At 43.7% G+C, this 19,488-nt stretch overlaps 1 protein-coding gene across 1 annotated transcript in view; it reads left to right on the top strand.

Moving 5' to 3' along the window:
• EPAS1 (endothelial PAS domain protein 1) overlaps positions 1-19,488 on the top strand; it is an 86,544-nt gene that overhangs the window by 56,099 nt on the left and 10,957 nt on the right. The window contains exons 5-8 of the mRNA XM_037807808.1: positions 773-891; positions 1,005-1,210; positions 13,437-13,543; positions 18,777-18,924. Of these exons, the coding sequence (XP_037663736.1) occupies positions 773-891; positions 1,005-1,210; positions 13,437-13,543; positions 18,777-18,924 (580 nt within the window). The remainder of the gene's footprint in view (positions 1-772; positions 892-1,004; positions 1,211-13,436; positions 13,544-18,776; positions 18,925-19,488) is intronic.

Here is a 19,488-nt window from a genome sequence, read left to right as displayed (position 1 = left end):
CATTACGAAAAGTGGGAAGAACACAAAAGGGCAGGATGCTAAGGGAGGAAGCTATATTGTTGGCTTGAGTGATTTATTTAATTCTGGTTGATAGAGAGTATGATCCGTGTTGAGTTAAACCTCAAAGTGGACTTGCTCACGAAATCCCGGGAGACTTGGACCAGAGCTTGCCCTTGATCCTTGGCATATGTCACTTCACGGTGAGAGCCGATGGCACGGTATCCTGAAAGCAGCCATTGCAGGTTGCAAATAGAAGTGAGCGGTTTCACATTCCTGAGGGGTGGTTGTGAAAAGGCAGGAGTGTCTGAGAGGCATTTCTGACTGGAAGCTTATACCTACGGAGTGGCTGAGCTCTTGCCCACGCTGCCCCTGGGAATTCCTCTTAGAAAGCTGGGACCTGCCCTAGGAGAGATGTGCTGAGACGATGTCTAATAGTCGCTCTTGGCCTCACCACTTCAGACTCGAGCCTTGACCTGTGCTCCGTGTGCTAGGGGAATGGGAAATAAAATGACAGCACCGCCCCTACCCGACAGGTGAGGGGACAAGCTGGCAGACTGAGAAGCCATCATCCCGGGCCAAGATGGGGCTCAGCATACAAGGCAGACAGCAGCACAGGGAGCAGCGGGTGGAGTTCACAGGCTGAACGTGGAGTGTTCATTTTGTTTGGGAAATACAAACAGTAAGCTGCCCGGGACAGCTGCCCCTGGGCCCCTCTTTGGAATATAAACAGTCAAACTGAATTCAACGGGCCTCTCCCTGCTCCACCATCCAGGCTCTGGATTTGGGAAGAAAAGCAAAGACATGTCCACAGAGCGGGACTTCTTCATGAGGATGAAGTGCACGGTTACCAACAGAGGCCGGACCGTCAACCTCAAGTCAGCCACCTGGAAGGTAGGACAACCCCAGGCCTGGGTTGGAGTCCTGGTGTAGGGTGGTGGGAGCCCTAAAGCCCTGACCCCCCATGCCCTAAGCCCCGCGTCTGACCCTGCATCGCTGGTCCCCAGGTCTTGCACTGCACTGGCCAGGTGAAGGTCTACAACAGCTGCCCCCCTCACAGTAGTCTCTGCAGCTTCAAGGAGCCCCTGCTCTCCTGCCTCATTATCATGTGTGAACCCATCCAGCACCCGTCCCACATGGACATCCCCCTGGACAGCAAGACCTTCCTGAGCCGCCACAGCATGGACATGAAGTTCACCTACTGCGATGACAGGTGGGCTCTGGGGGTTTGCGTGCCGTGGGTGGGTGGGTCTTACCTGCGTGTGTGTGGTGTTGTGCCTGTGGTAAAGATGTGTGTCTAGGGGCATAAAGGTGTAAGTTCATAAGCTTATTTCTCTGTTCAATTCTACCTTTGCAACTAAGAGGTACCTAATACCATCCTCAGTGGTTCCCGCTTGGAAGCAGCATCAGGGTCTGTCTGCAGAGCTGTTCTGGCGTGCACCTCTGTTGTCATCGTTGTGTTCTGTGCACATCCCTCCACATGTGTCCCAGGCTCCTGAGGGTTTTCCTTCCCTCAGGAGACCAAGGTCTAGAGACTTTCATCAGTCCTCCCAATCCGGAGGCCAGCTGGGAGCTTCCTGCCCCTGGATGGCGTCCCCTTGTTCTCTTACCTGACTGGGCTTTCCTTCAGCCCTTGCTTCTCCTGTGGGACGCTCCAGCCCAGCCTCTACTCACAGGTGTGAAGGCTTTTATATGATGGGAGTTAATCCAGATTCTAACCCCCAGAGCCAGGCCCAGCTGGAAATTCTCTGACGGTGTAGTGTTAAGAGCATGGACACTGGTGCTTGATTGCCTAGGTGAATGTACAGTATTAGCTATTATTCTCACTCTAAATTATTTCTTTATTCAGGTTGTTGGTAGAGTACTACAACTGCAAACATAAGCCATGTCATCTTAGTTCTTAGAACAAGTGGAGGGTTGAAACTGGGGGGAAGAGGCTTGGGTCTTAGTGGGAAGGAACGTTGAAGCCCCGCACGGCTCCTGACTCTCCTGCCTGCCCCCGATGTGGGCTTCCCTCCATGCCCTGGCCTGGGAATGTGGGTGCCTGAGGCACAAGAGGGGGAAGGAGGAGGATAGGGGAGAACAGATAGGATGAGCAGAGTCCACATCTGGGAAGTGAAGGAAAAGCCAGGAGCAGGTGCTGGCTTAGGAACACAGAGCCAGGGTGGGCCCAGTTCTGGTAAATGCTACTGCGGGTTGCCAACTAACGCATCCCTGAAGGGCACCTGACCTGAGCTTTCTGCACCGTTTTTTCCCCAAAGTCTCAGTCTCTGCAGCAGCTCTTTGCCACCCTAACCACTCCGTTCTGGCCTTCTACCGTTTCTCCTCAGGAAATCCTAAGATCTCAGTTTTCCCATCTGTAAAATGGGACAGTGCTTTCTCAGCCTATTGTAAATGAGTTACTGGCTATGAAAGCACATTTAAAAGTACAAACACCATAACATATGCAATGCGTCTCATTATTGCTTATATTGCTTATATCTTATCCCTTCTTGCCCTCCCTCAAAGCAAATCTCCCTTATAGATCTAGGAGCCAGGGTCACTTGTGATTGCCTTTAGTGGAGGGGGGCCTGAAAAAGGTGGAAGAGACCACCAGCAAGAAATTGCTTTGCCTTTCCCAGCAGCAGGAAACCACCAGGCCCCAGAGAGAGAGCCCCTGGTCAGCCTCCCCCAGGCCCACCCACCCTGCTCTCATCAGCTGTACGGCTCTGGGGATCTGAATTTTCTTCATCGACGGGCCCTACTTTTCAGACCAGGCTGAGCTTTCTCTCCCCTGATTTCTCTGCTGACCTAGCATTGGTTAGTGGCCCCTTAGAATTGGCCACCACTCCCAGCACAATTTCAGAGCATATAGAAAAATATCCTGCATAAGAACTGTCCCTCCGGTTCTAACTACCACAGTCCTAGGACTCAAGACTCTCAAAGGTGAAAGGTAGATACGTAAGCGGAAAGAAGTACTCTAATCTCATAGGGAGAAAATGTCATGTATGAAGCTTTTGTCCTAGAATCTTGACACAGAGAGGCCTTGATTATAGTTAGTAGCATTTTGGTGGTGGTGGTGGTGGTGGTGATGATAAAGATGATGATGACAAGAGAGGTTGTGCCAAAGGTGGACACCAGAGGAATGCATGTTTGGTATATGGTTATGTATCAGATGCAGCCTTTGTATTCAAATGAGCAGCCTGGGCATTCTGAGATAACGTGAGAAAGCCCCTAAAGTTACCATGGTGGCCGGTCTGGCTAGCCAGCTGTACCCCTGGTGCATGGACCCTATGTCCCTGCTTTCGGGTGAGGTGATGTCCAGGGTGCTTAGCCATGCAGTTCCAGAGTGGCTATAGTGCTGTGAACAGGGAAGCTGTCTGTGGCCCCGTGGGTAAAGCATATCCATAATGTGACTCCATGAGCACTGGAAAACCCTACTGTCCTAGGAAAGAACTTCCTAAATAATATCTGGAAAGGGTGGTTTTTTAAAAACTTAAGACTTTGGTCCCTATTAAAGTAAAGAAAAAAAAATAATCCTCTGGAAAAGTTAATTCTAAGTTATCCTTCATTCATGATCTTCTTTTGAATGAGTTTCAGGTCATACCCTGACAGTACCTAACCTCTGGATAAAAAAAGAGGGGAATTGAGGGCCTAAAAGTGGTTGAAGAGGAGGTGTACACAGGCAAGGGGGACACTGTGCTGACATCTTAGTTTGGTCCGGAGCTGGTAGGCAGAACTGATGAGTGAGGGCTCTGTGACTCGGAGTGTGGAGGGGGTATTGCTTATAAATTCTGCTAGACAATTGCATTTTCAGCAAAATTTTGCCTTTCAAGAAACTTTTATGGCCCAAACTCTGAATTCAGTGGTGCTAGAGAGATTGATGTAGAGGCACCTAAAGATATGTAATGCTATTTCACACAGAAGTTGTGTTTAAATGATTAGCAGATTAGTTAACAAGGGCACTTCCATGGCTTAGACAATTTATAGAAATGACTTTTAAGTTCTTAATATTTAAGTACTATTTATTGACTGGTGGAGATTTTTTGGTTTGAGTAGCATGTTTTCAATCTTTGTGTTGGGAATGGAGAAAGCCGCATGAACACACATGCACTGACATATTCTGCTCCTCGATACTATTCAGAGATAAATCCTTCAAAACCAACACCTGCGTGTGATAGCTAATAAGGCAGGGGAACCTCTCCATTTAAATCAGGAGATTCACCAGGTGTAATGACATCTGACATACGTGATGGACCATGATTTCCCACAAAGGAGTTTGTTTTCCCATAAGGAAAATTAGAAAGAATCTAAAGAGAATGTAAGACAATTAGAATCCACAAAATCAAATCTGAGGCAATTTAGTACTTTTTCTCAGATGTCTTGAGATCCCAGATATGATCAGACAAGAAGAATGAAAGGACCATGGAGGAAAAGATAAGGGAGACTAGAGAGGAAAGGGAGAGTGAAGTAAAATAAAAAGAGAAAAAGAGGACTCTAATCTTGTGTTTAACTCTCAGGCAATTCCCAAAACAACTATTCTGAAACATCTGAGGTTGAGCTAACAGAATGCAGATTGTTCAAAATGCATTTGCCCTCCCCCTCTTAATTAAGGGTCAGAGGACCATATTAAGTGTTGTACTAGTTATTTGAAACATGGTGAATTTTTCAAAAATTGAATTCTGCAACAATTAATGTGCTACTTACATTTAAGTGTGTCCAAGTCCACTGCTCTAAATAAGGGGAGTAAAGGAGAGTGTCAAGGTTCACAAAGTTGGCCTGATTATTCGTGTAAGTGATAATTTCATCTCCATTTATGACTCATACTTAGGTCTTATACTATGTTTCCTAAAATACTGAGCAACTAATTAATGAACTTTTATTTTTTGAGCAGCTACTGTATATCTAATCCTGTGCCAGACACTATTAGATCAAAGAAGTGAAAGAGATAATTCCTGCTCTCCAAGAGTTTAGAGTTTGAGGCCTGAGCAATTTAGTGAAACCACAGTGAATGGTACAAAATAGGCCACTCCATTCACCCAAAAGGAAGACAAAACTTGTTCCCAAGTTTTAACAAGTTTAACTTTAAAATGGGGCGATTCTTAAATTCATGTGGAGGTGCCATCTAGTGGCAAAAGAGAATAACTGTGAAAGAAGCCAGGCCATTAAGAAAGATGGGGCAAATAGAATGAACAAAACCTAAAGTTGTGTCTTCTGAAAAGATCAATAAAATTGGCAAACCCTTAGCTAGACTGACAAAGAAAAAAGGGAGAAGAGACAAATAAAATCAGAAACAAGAGAGGGAACATGACTACTGACACCACAAAAGTAAAAAGGATCATAAGAGAATACTATGAACAGATATATGCCAACAGATTAGATAACTGAGATGAAATGGACAAATTCTTAGAAACATGTAAGCTACCCGCATTGACTCAAGAAGAAATGGAAAATCTCAACAGATCAATAACAAGTAAAATAATTAGATCAGCAATCAAAAAACCTCCCAACAAAGAAAATCCCAGGACCAGATGGCTTCACTGGAAAATTTCACTAAACATTCCAAGAAGAATCAACGCCAATCCTTCTCAAACTCGTCCAAAAATTTGCAGAGGAAGGAACACTTCCTAACTCATTCTATGTGGCCAACATCACCCTAATACCAAAGCCACTAAGGATACCACAAGAAAGGAAATTACAAACCATTATCCCTTATAAATACAGTTACAAAAAATCCTCAACAAAATACTAGCAAACTGAATCCAACAGCACACTAAAAATAATTATATACCATGATTAAGTGGGATTTATCCCAGGTTTGCAAGGGTGGTTCAACATAAGAATATCAATTAATATAATACACCACATTAACAGAATGAAGGGGGAAAAATACATGATCAACTCACTGGATGCAAAAAAGACATTTGACAAAATTCAGTACCCCTTCTTAATGAAAACACTAGTAGGATTAGAAAGAAACTTCCCTAACACGATAAGGGGCATATATGAAAAACTCTCAACTAACATCATACTCAGTGATAAAATATTGAAACCTTTCCCTCTAAGATAAGGTATAAGACAAGGATGCCCACTGTCACCACCATTATTCAACATTTTTCTGGGAGTTCTAGCCACAAGAAAAAGAAATAAAATGCATATAAATTAGAAAGGAAGATGTAAAACTCTCTGTTTGCAGATGACATGATAGTATATATATAGAATCCTGAAAATTGCACAACAGAGTTACTAGAGCTGATAAAGAAATTCAGCACAGTGGCAGGGCACAAGATCAACATGCAAAAATCAGTAGTTTTTCTATACAGTAGTAATGTATAGTCTGAAGAGGAAATCAAGAAAAAAAACTCCATTTACAATAATCAAATATCAAGGAATAAACTTAAGCAGGAATGTAAAGGACTTATACATGGGAAATTACAAACATAGATAAAAGAAATCAAAGAAGACCTAAATAAATGGAATGTCATCCATCTTCATGCATTGGAAGACCAAATATTAAGACGTTAATTCTACCCAGAGCAATTTTCAGACTCAGTGCAATCCCAGTCAAGCCTTCTTTGCAGAAATGGAAAAACCAATCATCAAATTTATAGAGAAATAGCCAAATAGACAAAACCCTCTTCAAAAAGAAGAATGAAGTTGGAAGACTCACGATTCCTGATTTCAAAACTTATTACAGAGCTCCAGTAATCAAAACAGCATTGCAATGGCATAAGACCAATGGAATCGAATTGAGAGTTCAGAAATAAACCCTCACTTCTATAGCCAATGGATTTGTAACAGGAGTGCCAAGTCCACTGAATAGGGAAAGAAGAATCCAACAGTGCTGGGAAAACTGGATCTCCGTTTGCAAAGGAAAAGAATGAAGGTGGATCCTTACTTCACACCATATAGAAAAATCAACTCAAAATGGATCAAAGACCTAAATATAAGACCCAAAACATAAAATAGAAGAAAACACAGGAAAGCCTCTTTAGGACCTTGTGTTAGGCAATGGTTTCTTAGACTTTCTACCAAAAGCACAGGCACACAGACAAAATGGACTACATCAAAACTAAAAATGTCTTTGTATCAAAGAACTTCATCATGAAAGTAAAAACAAACTACAGAAGGGGGAAAAATTTTTGAAACCACATATCTGGTAAGGGTTTAATTTCTAGAATCTATAAAGAAATCCTACAATTCAACAACAAAACACAAAACCCATTTAAAATGGGTAAAAGACTTGAATGGAAATTTCTCAAAAGAAAATATACAAATGGCCAAAAAGAACATTAAAAGGTGCTCAAAATCATTAGCCATTTGGGAAATGTAAATCAAAATCACAATGAGATACTATTTCACACCTACTATAATGGCTGCTATTAAAAAAAAAAAAACAAAACAGAAAATAAGAAATGTTGAAAAGATGGGGGGAAATGGGAACATTCATCCAGTATTGGTGGGAATGTAAAATGGTGGAGCTACTGTCGAAGACAGTTTGCAGTTCCTCAAAGTGTTAAGTGTAGAATTACCATATGACCCGGCAATCCCACCTCTAGATATATACCCAAAAGAACTGAAAGTAGGGACTTGAATAGATATTTGTTTATCACTGTTCCTCTCAGCATTATTCACAATTGCCAGAAGATGGAAGCAACCTGATTGTCCATCAGCAGATGACTGGATAAACAAAATACAATATATATACACAATGGAATATTATTCGGCTGTGAAAAGGAATGGAATTATGATATATGCACAAGAATGAACCTTAAGCTATGTAAGCCAGACACAAAAGGACAACTATTGTATGATCTCACTGATAGGAAATAATTAGAATAAGCAAATTCATGGAATAAAAAACTAGAATTCAGGTTACCAGGAGCTGGGGTGGGAAGGGAAGGAGGAATTAATGCTTAATTGGTACAGAATTTCTGTTTGGGATGATGGAGAAGTTTTGATAATGGATGGTGGTGATGGTAGCACAACATTGTGAATTTAATTAGTATCACTGAAGTGAAATATGTATTTGTGGTTAAAAGGGGAAGTTTTAGAGTATTATATATATGTTACCAGAACAAGGATTCTTTTAAAATTTAATTTTTAAATTTAAGATGTGATACCTATGTTAACTATGGACTAAATTAATAGTGTAATTATAATAGTATTGTTTCATCTATCACAATAACAGTAACATACTAATGCGATGTGTTACTAATAGGGAAAGCTGGAGGGGATATGTGGGAATCCTGTATTTTCTGCATGATTTTTCTGTAGACCTGCAATGTCTGTAAAAAAAAAAAACTTTAATAAAAACCAAAAAATTATGAAAGCAAGTTATGTAGACAAGAGAAGTATGCTAGGGGGAAAAGTATCAAAAATTACAGAGAAACTTTCAAATTAACAGGAGGGTCATATAATCTTTTCAGAGAAAATAAAGAATTCAAGAGCAGTCCTGTTTTGTCATTAAAGTCTTCACAGGATGTAATGATATCAGGAGTTATAGTTTAGTAAGTTAAGATATCTGAATTTCAGATTTTCTCAGTCAAATGATATATGTTCAGAGAAGTTGGGAATAGTAAAAGAGTGTGAGAAGTTGAAGATCATAAAAAGAATGTCCGTAAAGAAAATTCTCAAGAGCTATGAGTTACAACGCACAGTCCCACACCCGTATGTATATCAAAACACAAAAAGGGCAATATTAATGAAGTTTGAGAAGAAAATAGACCAACTTCAGGCAAATTAATAGTAAAAGTGTATATGTATTTTGCATAATAAGATACAATCAATACACTTATTTTTGTTTTACTTTTTTTCAAGAGTATGAATATCATCTTAAATTCAAGGTGATCTCTTTTTCAGATTAATACTACATAACTTTTCATTTCGTATACAGTTTATTCTAAATATTTTTGCAGAAATATACACGAACCTCTCTCTACATGTCGTATTTGAGAGTGTAGTGTGTTTCTGCAAATCCCTGACTTAGAAGAAACTCTAAATACTCTTCTTGTGCATTTCCATTTCCTCTGGTAACCATGTTCTTATATCAGCCCTAACAAAGTTTAAGAATCTAAGAAATGCTTACATTTTATCCTGTCGAATGTAGTCTGTTCAAAACACTGCCTGAAAGAAGTAGCTCTGCAAATTCTCTTTGAAGTTTATTTCAAAATTTGATAGATCTTACAATTCAAAAATCATTCCTTCTTCATGATTTGCCTTTCTCTTGCTGCAAGTCAAAGCAGATTTCCTCGTGTTGCTCATGGATTTCAGGGCAGTGAGGGCAGCTGTGGTATTTGGTGGCTGTGTTGTTGGTAGGAGTCGGAGCAGGGTCGTGCCGAGATCAAGTCAGGGCTCCCTTCCTACGTATAACTTCACCCCAGTGTATCCTCACCACACACACACTGACAGAATGCAAATTGATTTTCCACTAGCTGCTGAGCTGGTTGTGCAGGTTTTATATAGCTGTGTAGTGTAGGAGGAAAACACAACCCTTAAGTACTGTCATTGAGAACAAATGAAATCTGGATTAAAATATATTAAAACTAACAGGAGACACTGAAGTCTGAGTTAGTGAGTAGTCTGAATGTTATTAAGGAAATGCAGTTCCGGAGTTTATAAGCATATATAGAAACAAAAGTGAGGTGACTCAGGAAGAGACCGTTGCCAGGAAGGTGGAGGGAAAGGGGCAGACTTGAATATAAATTTGGTTTATTAGCAAACACATTCTTTGGAAAACAAATAGGTGGTTACAAAGTACTTAAAAGTTTTATCCTCTTAAATAGTTTTAATACTCTCTAACCATCTTGCTTGCATGATTAATTTATTCAGCAAATCTTTACTTGTGTAGGGAACAGGGGTAAAAACCGCAGCCAGACCTCGTTTGATGCCAGGCAGTGGCCTCTGAAGTCGTGGAACTTGCCCGCCGTGTCCCTCGTGGACAGACGTGTGGTGGTTGCGGGGGCGGGTGTCTTAGGCCTCAGGCTGGATTTCTTCTGTCTCTTGGGCTAATGTCACTGACACTGTAGCCAAAGGAATAATTTTCTTCCTATCGCTCTGCTACAGGTTGAACCCTGCTACATTATGAACAGAGCCTCTGAACATTGTTAAGGGTAAAGAGCAATTGAAAAACAATGAATAACTGTCATTTTACATTTTGAAGACATGTCTAGCTCTGAAGTCCAAAGTCTGATCCACATGTGTACTTGGGTTAACACTAACTTCAGAATTTACCAACCTTTTTTTCCCCCTATTTCCCTTTTTCTTTCTTCCTCTGCCTTCTTGTGGCCTTCTCTCTGTCTACATGTTTCTCCTCATTTCATCCGAGGTCTGTTTCTTTTTCCACTTTGTTATTAAACTGTGTTCCCTGTACTTCTCAATATTGAAATCTGAATTAAATCCTTCTATACTTCCCTTTTCTCTAGAAACTGAACAGCCCTACTGAGTTGACTTTTAAATTTATGGGTGCCCCAACCTGGTATTTTCCCCCAGTGAATACGGGGCTGTTAATTAGAAAGAAAGGAAAAAATAGTTTTCCTGCCTCTGATGCAGAAAGCAGATGCAATGTTATCACAGCCCAGCTCCAGAGGCGTCTCTGGAACTCAGGGAAATAGCTGGAGGTTCCCTCTGTGCTGTGGTGCCCGACCCTATAAACAAGCTCAGTTCATTAACCTCCGCACTGGCGTCTCCGTGCCTGCAGACGGAGGCAAATGACCATTAGCTTTAAGTTGGGGTTTCCTGGCTTTGTGAAACTTGACAACTCAAATGTCCTTCAGTTGTGTTTGGAGTATGTGTATTTCCCAGTTTTTATGGTAATCTGTTTAAAGGAATGAAGAAAGAGACATTAAATATTTATTTTAGTTGACAAGATAAATGAAAACTGCTACTGGGAAGATAGCAGGCAATTCAGAAAGCTGGATTTGTTTGTCCACTTACAAATCATGCCCATTGTGTGCCTTTCAATGGATGGTACATTAATTAGATAAGGAATATTATATTATCAGTCTGATCATAATAGATATTTACTTTGAACATTTTAATTTAAGGAAACTCGTCTTGATAGGAAAGTTAAGTCTTTCAAGGAGTAGAATCAACTCTTTCCTGGAATCCCATCACTTCATTTTGAGGGCCCCTTGGAAGTTCTAGACCTTCCCAGACACAGTTTATCTGACAAATCAATGAGCCTGTAGTGGCTGGCTGACTGCCAGCAGGGCCCACCAGTACAATTCTGATCCCGGGGCCAAGCTTGAAGGGCATTTGACTTGGCCGAAAAGAAATTCAGTGGTAGGAAAGGCAGGGCCAGCCCTGCTCTCCTGTCCCCTCACTATCCCCCATCTCCACCTCAGCTAAGGCCCCCGTGGGTGCCGCTCTGGACCGGGCTGCTGGGAACCTGTCTGTGGCCGGGGAGTTCAGAGGCCTCTCTGTTCAGGACTGGGAGAGGGGCTGATCTTCTCGGTCTGAGACCAGCTGGCTGGTGCACGTGAGCGCAAATCCTACTGGAGAAATCTCCGCTGCCCCTTGTTTGACAAAGGCTTTAACCACCCAAGTCTCACCTCGCCAGAGAGCTTGCCTTCCATCTGCCTGCTTCCCATGAAAACCAGACACCTTCAAAATGAAGCAAGGATGGATCGACTGTCACGGGGGAGGGCCTCTGAAGGGTGTGTGCTCGTGAGTGAGCACACCAGTGTGCTGGAAGCAACTCAACTCTAGTTTAGGAAGAAAAATAGCTCATTAATGCCCAGGTTCCTTAGCAGTGCTGCAATAGGCAGGGCTCCAGTTGTGCCTTGGGTCCAAAGAGAAAACCAGTCCACCGTCTGCTCAAGTGGCTTCTGAGCACCTGCTATGGGGAGGCAAACAGGAAAGTAGTCCTTGAGTTCAGGACAGCCTAGGAGGTGAGGAGATGAGTGCGTGATTCTCTGTGACGTTGTGTGAGGTTTGCAGGAATTGGAGAAGACTCTATGGAGAAGGTGAGGGCTTGAGCAGGCCCTGCAATAATTAGAGCTTGGAGAAGAGCAGAGAAGAGAAAGCCTAACGATTCCACAGCAAGAATGAGTGCCGGGTGTGGGAAACTGCAAGGAGAGGGGTCTGCCAGGGTGGGGGGAATGCTACGTGCTGCAGATTGGTCGAAAGTCAAGATGGAGACTAGATTCGGGGGCACTTAGAAGTTAGACAGAGTTGACTTTGATGTGGTTGGTAATTGGGAAGGCTGTAGATTCTTAAATAGAGGAGTGGTGGGATGGAAGTGATATTTTAGAGCAATTTAGTCTGACAGACTTTAACCAGTGTGGAGGAGGGAGAGAAAGTAGAGCGAGGAGGTTGACAGTCCATTACTCTGCCTTCTGCTTTTGCTTTCCTCTTTGTGGATATTCCTCCTTAACATGGACAAATGACAGGGCCATACCCCGAAGTCATGCATCCTGAGATAGAGCTGAGAGAGTGAACTTACAGCATCTCTTCTAACTTGTGCTGGGTGAGGTAGACAAGACAACAGATACATTAGAAAAAAACTTGTGAGACAAAGATTTTGAGAAATAATCCTTAGGTAGGATGGCTGTTCTGGTAGTTCATGGGCAGGACTTTGTTTATTTTCATGATCCAGTACAGAACAAATGGTCCTAGAGTGGTAAGTGATCCTGCAGGATTTTCCACATCTGGGACAGCAAAGTCCAGTCATTTCATAGCTGCTTATTTATCAGAGAGTACAAGGAGCAGGACACGTTTCTGTGTCTCTGCTTTTGTATTGTTTTATTTCTTCCTTTCAGCATCCCCTGCCCTCTTTCTTGTCCTTGAAGTAGGGACAGACAGGTAGGAGGATCCTGGAAGGCAAATCTGTGTCTAGGAGGTTTCTGAGATCCCAAGGCAGGATGTGAGGAGAAGCATGCAAAACTGAGTTCTTTAGTACAGATGAGTTCCCCCTGCCCAAGGCTCCTGCTCACTCTAATTAAGAGGCAAAGGGCCAGCTCCACGTTTTGTCCCCACACGGGGCCACCTAATTTTCATTTTTCATTTGTATCACCCTCTATTAGAATAAGCTTGATCTAATAATCAGGAGACCCCACTTTTCATTCTTGCTCTGTCACCAACCACCTCTGTGGATGTTAAGCAAATTGTCTGCCCTTCTTGGATCTCTGTTCCCTCATCTGCAAAAGCTAGGGCTCCTTCCACAGCTCTTGGAGAACAGGCAGCTATGGATTTGGGTGGTGGGAGGAGTTCTCTGAATAGGTGCTTTTCCTTCCTCCCGAGACATGACTTCAGAAGGGCAGGAACAATGGGGGTTCGGGTGGAGCCCACAGTTGCAGGTTGATCATGCTGTTGTTTTGCTTAGATGAATGGCCCCACCAGGAATTCTGGAGTGTGTTCGTCTGAACACGTGCGTTTAATTCACCTTCTGTGTTAAGCTCTCTGTGCCCCTGCCCACATGCTGTGCCAAGTTAACATGGTCTATTCTTTTTAAAATTCAGAATCACAGAACTGATTGGCTACCACCCTGAGGAGCTTCTCGGCCGCTCAGCCTATGAGTTCTACCATGCCCTGGATTCAGAGAACATGACCAAAAGTCACCAGAACCGTAAGTCCCAATGGTGCCCTGTGTGGCTTTCTCATGTCTGTGGAATTTGGACCTGAGGGGGTGAGACTGATGAGACAAGTGAAGACTTGGTCACTTTCTTCCCAGAGCTTGCTATCCTTTGTGGTAGACAAGGCACATCCCTTCAAGATGGGTAAAGAACTAGGGCTGCCACCAGCCCGTAGGGCACCTTCATGCAAATATGAAAAATGGGCGCTAACTCCAGGGGGACACACCCTCACCAAGGTTCCCAGCTTGGAGAGTGGAGAGTGGGCTGAATCTCAGTGCCCAGGCACCACCTCCACTGTGCAGCCTTTTGCAGTGAACAGTTTGCACAGTCATGAGACGAGCCCTGCAGAGCAATTCAAAACAACATGTGATCAACTCAGGTTACATTCGATAGATGCAAGTGCATCCATTCAGTCATGAAATGGGGTGGGAGAGTTACAGAAAGGAAAGGACAGGGCACTTGAGTTGCACTTTGCAGGATGGGGGAGGGTTGGGCTAGGCAGAGAGGAAGGCAGTATGACACTAACTTAATATGTAACTTTGATGGGAAGAATAAATATGTTGATATTTAGTGCTCTGAGTAGAGGTGGGTCATGGTTCTCTTAAGAGCTATTTGCTGGATCAAAAGAAGTCAGTTGAAGAAGGCTCTCTTGGCAACCCAGTGATGGCATATGGAAACTGTGCTTTGCACCTTAAAAGAAACCTGAGTTGTGAAAAGGTGCTCGAGCAGGGCTGCCTAACAGAACTTTTTGCAGTGACGGAAATGTTCTATATCTGTGTCGTCCACATGTGCCTATTGAGTACTTAAAATGTGGCTAATGCAATTGAGGAAATGGAATTTATTTATTTTTAATTAATTTAAATTTAAATAGCTACTGATGGCTACTATTTTGGGCAGGACAGTTCTAAAAAATTCACTTGGCCATGTTCCAACTGAGGCCTCCATTTGCAAGTGACCCAGGACAATCTCCCTTAACCCATACAACTCATCAACATGCAAGGACTCTAGGCCTTCAGCTCTGTACTTGGCTGTCTGGGAGGAATAGAAATTGGTGGACTCAATCCTTGCCCTAAGGAATTTTATTTCTGAGGGACGAAGAGGACTATGTGCACCTTGGGGACAGGGACCATGTCAGGCTTGTATCTTTAGCCTCGGAATCTTGCATAGTATCTGGTGCAGATAGGTGCTGAATGAAGGATAAACCCATGTGCAGGAAAAAAAAAAAAGTTACAATTGCATCAGAAGAAGTGTCCACAATGGGGCAGATGAAGGTGCTGAGAAATTATAGAAGGTTAAAATAGTTAAGGTAAGTCTGAGAAGATCCCCATTGGCTCTGCTGACCTTGGGTTCCCAGGATTAGCTATTGCTTGAAATGGCAATGAAGATAATGGCAGGGCTGCTATTCCTGCATTGTCCCTAAATCCCTCCATCTATCCCAAGATCAGAGCACCTAACAGATTAGCAACCCCATAAACTGTAGGTGAGCACCATTATCACTCTCTTAAGGAGTGAGATCCCTCTAATCTGTTCCTCTGCTGCTTCCCCGTGGCTGTTGGGTTTGATCTGACAAACAACAGTGCCCCTTATGACATCTCAGAGAAGGTTCTCACTGTGCTCTCTGGTAAAAATAAACAAACAAAAAGCCCAGATTCAACCCCATTTTGGGATCTAGGGATGGGGCAGTGGTGCAGGTTCTCTTGCTGTGGACCCATGAATGTGACCCCGTCCTAGCCTGGCCAGCTTTAAAGTTGTGGGATATGGCACCAGCCTTCACTTTGGGGTCCCCCACGCTTTCCTGGTCCCTGAGGAATTCCTGCTCCCAAGGGCCTGTTGACAGAACCATCCAGGCACGAGACCCAGGAGGCTCGGACTCTGGCCTGGCTCATCCACTGAGTCCTGAGGGCCTGGCTTTCTGGGCCCCCCTTCCTTGAGTGTAGTCTTACAGAAAACCCAGCCTTCCTTCACAGCCCAGAGTGAAGTCGGACCAGGGGATAAATGTTCCTGGGAATTCTTAGAGGACAGTATTGTCTCCTGGGGTGGGGGAGACACCAGGGAAACTTTTGTCTTTGGGTTTGTACAAATAAAGTTGCACCACCGACTCACACTGGTGGTGTGGAACGACTGGAGGCCCAGGCTAAAGGCTGGTCCAGATTCACACCCGTGGCCTGAATTTGCACATACAAATGTGGGTCCCTGCATGTAAAGGTTTAATGTAGAGATGACTGGGGAAGCTCAGTCCTCAAACCAGACTCAGATAATTGCAATCATCATTTCCAAATGGATTAGTAATTTATACATTGTTACTCTCAGGGGGTGGGTTTTGGGAGGAGGGGGCTCAGTTTCCCTTTGTTGCCTGAGGACATTATGTGCTTTTAGGAAAACAAGATTAAAGGCCATAAAAAAGCCTATCTGCCAAGTAGCAGGCCCCTCACCAAGGCTGGCATTAATGAGCGGACGATTAGAGAGCTGGTGTAATTATATTCCACTGACAAAGCAGGCCCTTGCCTGTGATTGCTAGAAATGCAGTTAAAACCTTTGCTCCTTGTGCTGTTTAATCACAAAGAATAAGCCAGAATTTGGTCTGCATTAAGAACTGTCTAAATAAGTTAACTCCAGGCACTTGAAATTGTGCAAGAATCATTTTACTACAATAAGGGAGCCTTGATGGGACTGATAAAGGAAGGGCAGGGAGGACAACAGTTACTTCTCTTGGCCGAGGAGTGCATAATGGTTTAGAGTAGCAAATTCAGGCCTCCAGGTGACTCGATCAGGCTGATGTGGTAAGAGGGCACTGTCCTAGGAGCCAGGAGGCCCGTCGTCCAGCCAAGCTCTGTCACCTGTCCCATATAACACTGAGCCACTCTGCCCTTAGTTTCCTCATGTTAAAAGAGGACACTATCTATCCTCTCTGTGGCACAGGAATTTGTTAAAAGATTAAACAAAGATGATCCAGCCACTTTAGAAAATAATATGACAGCCTCTTATAAAGTAAACATGTACTTAGCATACGACCCAGCAATTGCACTTCTAGGTGCATCCAAGTGAAATGAAAATATACATCCCTACCAAGACTTGTACCCGAATTTTCATAGCAGCTTTATTCATAATAACCAAAACCTGGAAACAACTCAACTTCCATTCACAGACAAATGGATAACATTATGCTGAGTGAAAAGAATCCAGGCACAAAAGAATACCTACTGTAGGTGCCATTTATATGAAAATCTAGAAAAGACCATTTCAGTAGATAGTGACAGAAAACATCAGTGAGTCCAGGAGTGGGAATGGAGATCGACTGTGAAGTAGCTCAAGGAAATTTGGGGTGATGGAAAAGTTCTCTGTCTTGATTGTGGCAGTAATTACACGGGTGTATACATTTGTCAAAACCCATTGAACTGTATGCTTAAAGTGGGTGCATTTTTACTGAATGTAGTTAAACCTCAATAAAGTTGATTTTTAAAAATGAAAAGCAAACAGGAAAAGCTTAGACTAAGAGTCTTTAATTTGGACTATATTCCTATCCACTGTTTCACTGAAGAGCCTTTCAGCAAATCACTCAAGAGTTCTAAGCCCCGCTTTCTCCAGAAGTAAAGCAGTGTGTTGTCTACTAAATGAGATCCTTATTGAGTGCCACTATGTGCCAGGTGCTCTTCTAATTGATTTACAGAAATGAACTCCTCTTATGAGACAGTTTTGAACACCACGAAGCACTGTACACATGTATGTTGCAGTCATTCCTGCACCATGGTGAAACTTTTAGATTTTTGAAGAGGGTTAAGATGTACCAAGCAAAACTGAAACGTAAAGGGTTACCAGCAGCGTTACTGGGACCCAAGCTGCATTCCTCAACCGCACAGAGGTAGGGAACGGGGTGTGGCCCAAGAGCTCCCAGGAGAATGGGGGCGACTCTGGATTTACAGAGATCATGGGGATTATCCCACAGGGCCCCTCCCCACGTTAACTTCAAACCTCTAACAGACTGTCTGCGACAAGGCCTGGGAGGTAGATGCAGTCATAGCTTTGGGGAGAAGACGGCTTTTCCTGAACTGTACTTGTCAGAGAGGCTCAGTCCTTATTTGTGTGTCTGATAAGCTAGGCAGGCGCATTGGAGCCTCATGACCAACTGATGTTGTATATTGGGTAGCTAATAGTTGTTATTGTCATTACTATTGTTATTGTCACTATCCCATTTTGCAGATGAGGAAACCAAAACCAGTAATTATCCTTTCCCAAAGTCCCCAGGCTACCAAGGTTTCCTCATCTTTCCACTGTGCTACCTCCCAATTCTCAGTGATTTGAGGATTTCTGAGTTGGGGTTTTGAGGAATGATTTCTCAAGGAATGAAAGTAAATAGGAAGATCAGAAGACGACCAGAAATTCTAGCATTACTAGACTTTCATTTAAAGTGATTCATTCGTTTTTAATGGGTGCAGATGGGAGGAGGGAGTTCTTTCTCCAGTGTTTTTATAAAGTGCAAACCAAATTTAAATGAACACTGAGAACAGTCTGGGAGGGAAAACAAGGCTTAGCAGGCAGCCTCCTCTGGAAGTTGGGAGAAGATGGAAAAAAGTATTTATTATAGCTTATAAAGAGGTGCTGGGGTCCCATTTCTTTCTTAACTCCAACCTTTTCCTTTGCTATGGATCACAAACCTTCTGTGACCCCAAAGATGGCAGGCTTGATAGATGACCTGGAAGATTCAGGGGTATCCATGAAAAAGAAAATACATAGGGATTTTATTCATAAGCAGGGCATTTGAGGTGGTTCTGCTGCAAAGGACGATAGCGACCTTGAGGACAGGCTTTCTCCTAGCTGCTTGCAAGTACTCCAGCACCCTGGAGTGTTTCATGGAGGAGGCTCCGATTGGACCCTGTGGGGAAAGAAGAGCAGGTGCTGCCCATCCTGGTCCTGCTCACAGCTGAGCCAGTTGGGGATCCAGGGTTGTCAAGGGATTGGTGATGAGTCAATGGCAAAGACACAGAGTACAGTGGTTCTCTCGTTTGCTGCTGAACCTTGAGCAAGTCTTGTAACCTCTCTGAGCCTCCATATCCTATATCTAAAATGAAGAATTGATGGGATGATCCCAAGCTCCCTTTCTGCTCACTTTCCATGGTCCTGGTACCCAGTCCTGTCCCCGCAGACTGCCCCCCCCCGTGAGGTCTCTCTCCCTGTGGGAACGCTGCTCACCCACCTCCCTGACCTCTGACTCCATTTCTCCTCCCCTAGTGTGCACCAAGGGTCAGGTGGTGAGTGGCCAGTACCGGATGCTTGCAAAGCACGGAGGCTATGTGTGGCTGGAGACTCAGGGGACCGTCATCTACAACCCCCGCAACCTGCAGCCCCAGTGCATCATGTGTGTCAACTACGTCCTCAGGTGAGTGTGGGATGGCTGGCGGGCCTCAGGGCCTGGAGACGTTGCCCCACCAACCTGTCCACCTGCTCAGAAATCTGGGCCCCCACCTGGGAGCTTTTCCAGTGCTGACCATTATGGCTCAGAGGACCTTCCGTGGATGTCCTGGGTACAGTGGGATACTTGGGATTTCCCCTCTACGGTGTTTCCCCTGCCCTTTCCCTGTCATTTCTGTCATGCCTCTTACCCAGGTGGAGAGCACACAATAGTTACTTTGTAAGTGTTTTCTGAACTGGGAAAAAGGAAGAGAATTGCTCATTCTTTCTGGAAAAAGGAGATGTAACATCTTCCCTCTGTAGCACCTGGGAAGAAAGCTAGAGAAGGTCATTGCTAGGGTGACACGAAAACAAAACCTGCAAGCCTCTTGCACACCACCCGTCTGTGACCAGTAACCAAAGAGCATCCAAAACAGCCATGTGTTCAGAAGGCACTCCAGCAAGCAAACCTTTACTTTTATTGTATGGTCCTTTACAAAATAGGGGCCCACAGCATCCCTACCCATCTTTTTTTGGCTGAGCAGCTTAGCTG

Source organism: Choloepus didactylus, chromosome 17, assembly GCF_015220235.1.
Source record: "Choloepus didactylus isolate mChoDid1 chromosome 17, mChoDid1.pri, whole genome shotgun sequence".
Lineage (NCBI taxonomy): Eukaryota > Metazoa > Chordata > Mammalia > Pilosa > Megalonychidae > Choloepus > Choloepus didactylus.
This window is presented reverse-complemented; position numbering and strand designations above follow the sequence as displayed.